General features: G+C 31.9%; 1 protein-coding gene across 1 annotated transcript; it reads right to left on the reverse strand.

Annotated features, from left to right (window-relative positions):
• Positions 1-603: 603 nt before the first annotated feature.
• On the reverse strand, positions 604-6,484 carry FUT11 (fucosyltransferase 11). Its single transcript, XM_028064516.2, has 7 exons — positions 5,775-6,484; positions 4,845-5,005; positions 4,389-4,630; positions 3,081-3,185; positions 1,661-1,817; positions 1,299-1,526; positions 604-1,172 (listed from the first exon to the last, which is right to left on the reverse strand). The coding sequence occupies exons 1-7, from the start codon at positions 6,156-6,158 to the stop codon at positions 917-919; spliced, it is 1,533 nt and encodes a 510-aa protein (XP_027920317.1). The 5' UTR covers positions 6,159-6,484; the 3' UTR covers positions 604-916.
• Positions 6,485-9,565: the final 3,081 nt, after the last annotated feature.

Below are 9,565 nucleotides of genomic sequence, written 5' to 3' on the forward strand. Positions count from 1 at the left end.
AGCTATACTGATAGGGGGAACATAAAATGAAAGTGATATCTGTTATATGCCTGTGCTGTTGTTTGCCTTGTGCGCCTGTACTGTGTACTGCTGTTGTTGTTTGCTTAATGTGCTGCAGGTAGGCTTATCACAGTCCATGTTTTGGACATCATCAAAAAGGGGGAGATTGTTGGAAGGGGGAGCCTTTCATCCATAAATGAAGAACAGTTTTGATGATGTCTACTGATCTAGGATAAAACATAGCTTGGTCCAGTTAGGATATGCATTAGGAAATTAGCTTCTCTTTATCAAATGTATTTCAGGCCTGCTGTGTAATTCTGCATATGATTAGTTTTTTAACTAATGGATTAGCTGTGAGTATGGTACAAAGTAAGTGAAAATATACTCACGATAATCGATTAGGTAAATTGTTAATCGAATTAGTGACAGCAAAAACCTTTGTATAAAAGCTATTTTGGAATCTGTTTTGGGTCTGGAAAAAATCAGAAAGATCACGCAGTTTTCATCTGAGATAGATCCTCCAATATTTCATCTAATATTTCACAATTTCCAGACACTAAAAAAGCTCGAGATCATCAAAAAACAACAAGAAGTCATAATATATTCTTGAGTGAAACATATTATGCTTGTATTAGATTTTCAGTTTTTCACTCACAATATACAAGAACTGTGATTTCTAGATGATCAGATAAGAGCACTAAAACTAAGCATTAAATATGGATTTGCACTTCTACAGAAACGAGTTTAAATTTAAAGTGTGATGTCTTTCTCATATAAAACATCAATGAGTTGGCCAAGAAACTAGGCATAAATAAAGCCATGCCATATTCACTGCCATACTCATTCCTAAAACTCTAGCTAGTGCTCACCTAAGTGAAGCTAATTCAGGAAGAGCAGAGATACCATTTATAGCATGCTACACAAAAATGACTTCAAACTTGGCACAAGGATTGTTCTCCAAGTGACTCCTGAAATCTGCATCACCTTTGAAGCTGAAGGTATAAAGAGCTTGTCTCTGTGTCAAGCCAACTGGGTATATTTTGTAGAGTTTTAAATCACTCCCCCCTCTTATAACTTCAGGCCTTTCAGACTTCCATACAGGCACATGATTCAAGGATGTGAACTTCAAAACAACAGCAGCCTTCACAGCATCCAGAGTTAAATTGCTAGACCTGCCATTTGGAATTAAAATCATGAATTGTCTTTGCGTTATTTCAAGAGCCATAATGGTAATAGTCACAGATGGTCTGAGTCTGATGAAACAGAATCATAAGATATTCTAAGATGGTAATAGATACCTCAGGTAAATGGACTCCATCTCAAACCTTCCCCTTTCTCTGACATAGATATGATATACAGTTTCTGGCCCTCTAGTGCACTTGCAAGGACGTCTCTTAAAGCTTGGACTATTTTCTTCCTTCTCTCTACTCACTGTGGCCAAGTGAATGCAGAGGCGGCAGGATGAATGCACTGCTGCCATATCCACAAGGGCCTTGAAGGAATCAGATGGACCCTCATACTTCCACCTATATTAGTAAGATAATTCAGGGTGCATCCTAATAATCACAAAATAAAGAACAACACAAAATCCATTCACATTTTTAAACCAGAAAAAGGGAAGTTAATCAAACAACTTCCTTCTCTTCAGCATTTAATTTACCTCAATGATTGATTATATGCTTCGGGATTTTCTGCTAGGTATCTCATGGTCTTTGCAACCGACTCAATATCCTCTATCTCTTTAATATGTAAAATTGAACCAGGAGAAGGAGCAAAGTCCTGAATATTTGGAGCACCAACAACCACAGGGACAGTTCCTACAATTAAAGAGATTAATATTGAGAACCAGCATTAAAAGTGAGTTCATATGATATTTCAATTGTGCAAAATTTAAGAAACCAGACCCCATTCTGTTTATATGGAAATGCATTTTTCATGTTGAAGCGTCCCAGAATACAAGAATATGACTTGATTGCACATTAATATATTATCAAGTATTAGAGAAAAATTTGTCTTTCAGGAAATTATTGTAAATTTCCACTTCACTCAGTATGATTTCTTGAATTTATGCCAACAGTACACTATCACCAAGTGTATCTTGCACACTATTTTAAGTTCGGTTCATCATTTCAAAGTTCATTCACAAATGCTGAGTATATTGCCGGTTTATGATGCACACAGACACAATATGTGTATCTCATACACTACACCAATGCATTATGTATATCTAAAAATATATAAAAAAAATCATAAAATATAAAATTGCAATTCTAGGAAATTACTAACAAAACTAAAAAACTATAAACCTTTGTTATCATAAATCACTCTCTTTTGTCTTCCCTTCTTAAATCCGTCAAGAGACAAAGCTTCAATGTTCCTATATTATGAATATCATAATTGCGTCTATGTCTTGTATGTATTTCTATTAATTTTTTGTAATTTTTTAAAGGCTTGGATACTTCATAAATACATATAAGAATCAGTACATCGGTACCAACTATGTATTTGGATACCCGAAGCAGATCGAAATACTGGTACATTGTTGGCAAATAGTTTGAAGCAACGAACTCAAGAAACTGATAGTGGATCATATTCAAGTGTGAAAAATTCAAGGAGCATTGTGTAAGAGTTAAGATGATTAATTTCAACTAAAGAATGTCTACTCCAGCCTACAACCATAAAAAGGACTAGTTGATCAATAAATTTAAGAATTTCATTATTTGAACATAAAAATTTGACAGTATAAGTTTTTTAATTTTATCTTTTCCATATACATACATCTTGAAAATTCGCCATAAAATCAAAGGAACAAGGTTTGTTGTCTAAATTTTATGTTCAAGAAATATTTTCCTGAATTTAGTCGTGAACTTTTTATCATCCTTAATTTTGCTGAACTTACTTAAAGTTGAGCATTCAATTCCATTTCAACAGAAAATCTTAGATGTAAAAGAAAATCAGATGGGATATAAGAGCCAAACTAAAATGTTTGTGTAGCCCACGGAAAACTAGTGTTATATTAATAAATGTAGTATATATAGAAAATGCAAGAGAATAGAGATAAAATATATACATATCCATACCAGCAACAAGGGATTGGAAGAATTTTTCAGTTACATAATCTTCCTCATTCGAATTTTCAAATGCTAAGCTAAATTTGTAGTGCTTCAGGGCTTCCACTTTGTTCACTGCAATAGAGTAAGATAATAACCATAATTGTATTCATTAACAAATAACAACAGCATCGCGTAATCTTTGGAACTTCGGAAGTCATTGACTCAAGCAGAGGAGTAATTTCCTTAAACTTTAAAATCAATTAGTCATACCACAGTCAAACTATTCTTGGATTTTACATAACAATTATAATTGAGATTCGCAATGTTGAGTTGTGAACATAATTTGTTCATGTCCAACAACATATCAAGCATCAAGGATAATTTTGTATGTTTTCCCTTCCTGATCATGTGCAGAAACTAGAAACGAATTCATTTTAAACTAATAATAAGTGCAAGAAAAAGATAGAACACTTCCATGTTTCACACTCCTCCATCCTTTCTATGGGAAGATTCAATAAGAAAAATTACTCTTCAGTGTCAACAAGGAACAAAAAGGTGGAAAGGAGAGAATTGGAAATAGGGTGGAGAAGTTGGAGAACAAACTGATAGTATTACTCAAAACCCTGATCTGAATTCATATTTCCTTCTTCTTTTTCATTTTTCACCCTTCTAATTTAAAAATGCACTATATCCTCAAAGCCGTTTAGATAGTTCTTTCTAAAACATTAGACAATGCTTTTAGACAAATAGTGATGCATTTCAAAATTAGTGGCATTTGAAAATAGACAAATTTCTAGAGGAACTAAAACCAAATTTGAAAAGTTTAGAGGGACCAAACACATACTTTACCCTATGCTCTAATTAAAATAAGACTTTGATCTCAGTAGCCAGTTTTGACCATTAATCTAACCTTTATGATGTGAGTTATGAAGATCAAACTTCAATTAATTAGATTACAACACTAAAAGCACCTAAAGTTCGGAACCTAAGTTTGTTCCTTCTAAAAATATAAAAGAACATTAGAAAAACAAGTGCTCTGACAATGCTATCAGGTCAGTGAAAATTAGAAAAGCTTTTGACCCAAAAAAAACAAAGTTATCCCAGAAATCCAGAAGCATTTGCAGGCACATTGCAGACATGTTACAATCTTTTAGTGTCTAAATTCTGCAATTAAATTGCTTTCTCGCTCTTTTTCAGAGCAAAATAAGAAGCAAACATTAATGTACAAAACAAAGTGCAATTTCAAAAGTAGAAAACATCTATAATAATATTAACACGGATAAAAGATTACTAATAATTATTGAAGTTGAATCTAGAAAAAAAATCACAATGTACCTCTTCCATCACGGTTCCTGTGACAACCACCATAAGAATCAATCTTGATGTTTGATTTTTCAAGGCCCTCAAGAGCTTGCAACCGGAAATTTCGAGCACCACAATTGGAAATGAATGCAGCTGCAAGAGCAGCTTCAGTTTTAGGCTGCACAGGTGCCATTATATCATACTCAGCCCATGAGAAATATCCAACAGGAACATCCGAAGATAGACTAGTTGTCATTACAATGTTATATCCCCTCCTAGTACACAAAGACATTGTAATATTAGTTCAATTATTGACATTTGAAAAAAAAAAGAAAAACACAATTGGAACGAATTACTGTGTCCACTTTAACAGAGAACAAAAAGAAAAAAAAAAATCAAAGAACAAAAGTAGCTAGAATTGCAATGATATCACATTCAAAAAAATGTAGGCATCTAATGAAATAACACTTTACAACAGTGCTTACCCACCGTCTTGCCATGGCAATATTGTTCTCAGCATAGTATTCTGCTGATTCCATTGATCGCAGAACACTAGCTGTCCCACTTGGTTGAGGTAACCCAAATGCGGCATCTGGCTTCTTATCCCCACTAAACCCAAATTTACATCCAACCGAACACGACTTCCACTCCTGCATTTGAATGAACTACAATTTAAGATCAACAAGAACAATATCTGGGACTTCGTAATTATAAGGAGGTTCATGAATTACATCTTGACCAATTATCAGCATCAAGCAAACATGCCAACAAAGAGATTTGGATTGAATAACAAGATAAGGTGTTGTTAAAGAGAGAAACAACGAACTTCACAAAAATAAATATCCACCACAATGAGTTGGAGGATCCTGTCATTCAACAACTAGCAGGAGAGGAAACAAATCCCCCACGCAAAGACCTAAATAGCAGAAAACAGTAATTCTTCAACGCCACTCTCAAGTACAATGTGACCATGTGTTCATCCATGACCATGATCGACACACATCCACCACTACAGCAAAAACAAAAAGTCTTTACACTAGGTGAAGTCGGCAACATGGTCACCCAACATCATTCAACTCGTGTAAAGATCAAATTTTCAGAGTTAACAACTTCCCCCATTATCCTTCTTGGTCTCTTCCTCCCCTCATTCACGAATCTTATCTCCTGATGAGAGCTCTGATGGCCTTCTATGCACGTATTCAAACCACTTTAACCAATTTTCGATCATCTTTTCCTCCAACACCAATATCTCCTCCTTTTGAGCTAAATACCAACCTAGTGAGAATCAACTAAAAGTCCTAAGCTTCAAAACTAAAAAAAAAAAAAAAAATCTACCAGAAGATGCTTAAACCAACTATACTTATAATTAAGAAAAAAGCGACAACAAAGAGAAGACAAGAAAAACAGAATTAACCAAACCTGGTCAGCTCCAGAAACAAAAATAGGCTCTTTGGAGAAGTCCCTGGAATATGTGACAGCATCCTCCCTCTCCAACCATTCCTCACAACTATCCAATTCAGAAGTCCGATCAGAAGCCACCAAACCCAACCCCAAATCTTCACCTTCAACGACCGCTCGAGAGCGGTAAAAGAAGTCAGCGAGGGAGTCAACCATGGCGGCGTTTTTTGCCATATCCAACCTACCCAGAAACGCGATCTCCGCGATGACCACAAGGGCAACCACAAGAGGCATTAGATTGTTCCATTTCCTCTTTGGGTTGCCACCCGTAGCCAAAACGGGTAAGCTCTCTTGTTGGGTGCCCTCTGTTCTCAAGCCTCGAAGATTCGTCAAGAGACCCATCATTCAATTGTGCCCCCAACTCCCAATTCCGCAAAATAATCTAAAAATGAAAGGGGAACAGGAAATTTTGGCTTTATGAGCACGATTCCATGATGGGGGTGCTTGTTTAAAGAGAAAGAATGATAAAAAACACAGCTTGCTGTTTTTTTGTTGTTATGGGTGGATGGTTCCCTGAAAGAAAAGAAGAAAATGCAGCGGTTGAGTTTAGTCACGGAAGTGGCTAGGATTTTCAATTTTCAAAGTCTACGGGATATGGTGAAACTTAGTGGAACCAATGATCAACGAAAAATCAAAAGAACCTGAAAAAACACGACAACAAAGGCCTCCTAAAATACTGCTCCTAAATTTCTGAATATGACCAAACGGCTTTTATTAACGGTATATAATTTATTTTTGGGCTTCCACTTGAGTTCTACCGAGTCCATATTTTTATTTTCATCAATAATTTTGGGCTTAATTGTTTTTTTTACCTATTATTTGTTTACTTATTTATTTCCTCTTATCTTTCAAACGTGATTTAATTTAATTCTTTATTTTTTTAAATCAATATAACATGTTTTATTGTAACTAGTAAAAAGTATGGTTCATATTTGTTCACTTTCTTTAAATTTTAAAGTAAATATAAATAATTTTAAAATTTTATTTTAAATATTTTTTATTTTTTATAAATAATTTCTTTTAAAGATACTTATTTTAATTTAAAAGTAATTAAATGAATGAAACATTAAATCTAACAAAATAAAATTAATATTTTAATTTAAAAAATAGTTATTTATTAAAGAGTAAAATTTAAATGAGATATTTTATTATATATAGGTATAGATAACATTAACTATAATACTAATTCAATCTAGTCGAAGTACAAGACTAAAATTACTAATGAGATTAAAATGATAATTAAAGTTCAATTAATCAATCTCCGATTATCCGGACTATTTTACATCCATGATGTATTATAGATTTACTGATTTTTCAATGCTTATTTAAAAAATTTATACCAATGCTGGTTTTTAATTGATTCACAATTTTTTATTCCCACAATACATGACCATTAAACTTAAATGCAATTTCATAGTGTTATTTACTAATAAAAAAAGATTTTTATACCATTATCCTCCAATTTAAGTTGTATATTATTTGTAGTACTTTTTCTAAGAGAATTTTTGTTTTGTGCATCTCATTGTCTGTTGTATATTTCCTCTTTTGTAAAAAAACTACTTTTAAATAGAGATTCCTGAACTAATTAGGAAAGAAGAGATTAAGAGAATGAGATTCTGTAATTTTAAAGATAATTCTTAAAATTTATAAACATGATTTGTCTGTTCCTCTTTGCTTTGGTTTGAAGTAAGCACAAAGAATACACTAAGATAATGATAAGTAATAATTAATAAAATTATCGCTGCCATCATGGTGGAAGTGAAAGTTCTTTTTTATAATCCTTAATCTCTATTTTCTGATGATGAAAATTGAAATGTTATCTTGGTGATGCATTATTTCTCTCAACTTGTTCCTCTTTCAACAATTTTATATGTTGGGAGATGGTAACGGAAGAACTGTGAACACCATAATAAACATGTTAAGGTAGGTAGTGGAGCAGTTCAGTGTGTTTTCGAGTTATTATTATAGTATTAGTGTTTCACCTATAAATTTTGGAATTTGCTACCTTAAAGCTGCACTGTAACTACTCTATTCATATTCATGTGGACGTGGGAATTATTTTTTCTATATTTTAGGTTAAATAAGTTTTTCGAATCTCTTTCTTGTTCAACTTGATATCTTCAAGAAAATGCCAGCATTTTTAATGCGTAAAATTTAATAACCATAAAAGGTTAATCTTCAGAGTATTTTTTTTTTTAATAAATGAAGTTAAAAAAATGTGATTATTCTAGTATTAATTATAGTATGATATTAGTAGATATAGTAATTAATATGTGATGTTGTTGATTAAGAATAAATGAATATAAAACTAAATATACATATTTTTATAAAAGTATTGAATATTAAAAGAAATAAAAAAACTAACTTCAATAGTCAATAGACAAATAGTTTATAATATGACAGTGTCTTAGTCGTTGAAGGTTGTTTCTCATCTTTTATCTAGTCTGAATTGGATTGATGTTGAGGTCATGCATTGATAAAAAAAAAAACATATATCATGATCAAGATTTAGTATGATAGAATAATCATTATACTATGATGTAGTTAATTGTTTGGTATGTTTGAGTTGATTTAAAAGTAATTTAGATGTATTTTGACATAAGTTTATAAATGGGAAGTGTTTAAAAACATATTTATTATATGAAAAAAATGGTTTTAACAGAAATTTTAGTTTGTAATACTCAATGTTAAAATCTATTACGTCATTTAGGTAAAACGGTTCTTCCAATTACTTTGTTTTATTGTAAGGGTTTTGACTTAAATGTATATAATTACATTTTTTTTTATTTAAGCGCAAGTTTCATAGTTCAAACCCAAACGTGACAATTCTTATCATTTACAGAGGAGAAATCAAAACTATGACCATATTGCCATTGGAATAAAGAAAGAAAATGTTTGAAGGGTTTGTGTAAAAATCGTAACAACTATAGGTCACTGGTAGAAACGGGTGAAAAATAAAATAAAATCAATGAATAAGAAGAAAGAAATAATGAGCCATTGAACACTAAAATTATTAGAGAAAAATTAATTATCACATATAATCTATAGCTATCACATTATAATAGTGAAACATGTTCTAATAAAGCTTTTGACATTCTTCGTCAAGATATTTAGGACCGTATTTTGTACCTTCTTTATTTGGTCATAGATATTTTCTTACATTAGTTGATGATTACTCTAAGTTTATTTGAATCAAACTCATGAAAAACAAATATGAAACAGGAGAACATTTGGTACAATTTAATTCTAAACTGAAATATTTTCCAAGTGATAATAGAGTAAAGTTTTTGTACAATGATTTTTCTCTCAAAAATAATATCTTTTGATTTTGATTCATGCGTCATTCTATAAAGATTATGATTGGGTCGTGTAGTTTGTACTGTAAATTATATGTGATAAGTTTGATATGAAACAATCTTAGTTTTCAAATTTTAAAGAATTTGTCTTCGTATCGAATTGAAAGACAAAGTTATATAGAGGTCAACGAATACCAAGAAAAAAAAAACTATATTAAAAAAAACTATAATAAAAGCGATTGTAATTGTTACAATCAAAACAACTAAAGAGAAAAAATATATGTACTTTTCATTTCCATTACCCATATTTACAGTAGAGTAAATTTTTCTTTCGGGTATAAAAGCTGGCATCATGAATTGATATTACTGCACCAAGGGCTTTTGACTCCGATTTTTGATATTCTGTTTCAATTTTAGAATCGAGACATATAGGGACGAGGTTAAAAGGGGATGATT

Source organism: Vigna unguiculata, chromosome 3 (genome assembly GCF_037176805.1).
Source record: "Vigna unguiculata cultivar grain cowpea cultivar isolate G323 ecotype 2 chromosome 3, ASM3717680v1, whole genome shotgun sequence".
Lineage (NCBI taxonomy): Eukaryota > Viridiplantae > Streptophyta > Magnoliopsida > Fabales > Fabaceae > Vigna > Vigna unguiculata.

Coding starts and splice junctions, on each gene's coding strand:
- FUT11 (XM_028064516.2), bottom strand. CDS start 6,158: ATGATGGGTCTCTTGACGAATCTTCGAGGCTTGAGAACAGAGGGCACC. Junction 3,186..4,388: donor CAGGAACCGTGATGGAAGAG/GTACATTGTGAT, acceptor ACTCTATTGCAG/TGAACAAAGTGGAAGCCCTG. Junction 1,527..1,660: donor GCATATAATCAATCATTGAG/GTAAATTAAATG, acceptor TTACTAATATAG/GTGGAAGTATGAGGGTCCAT.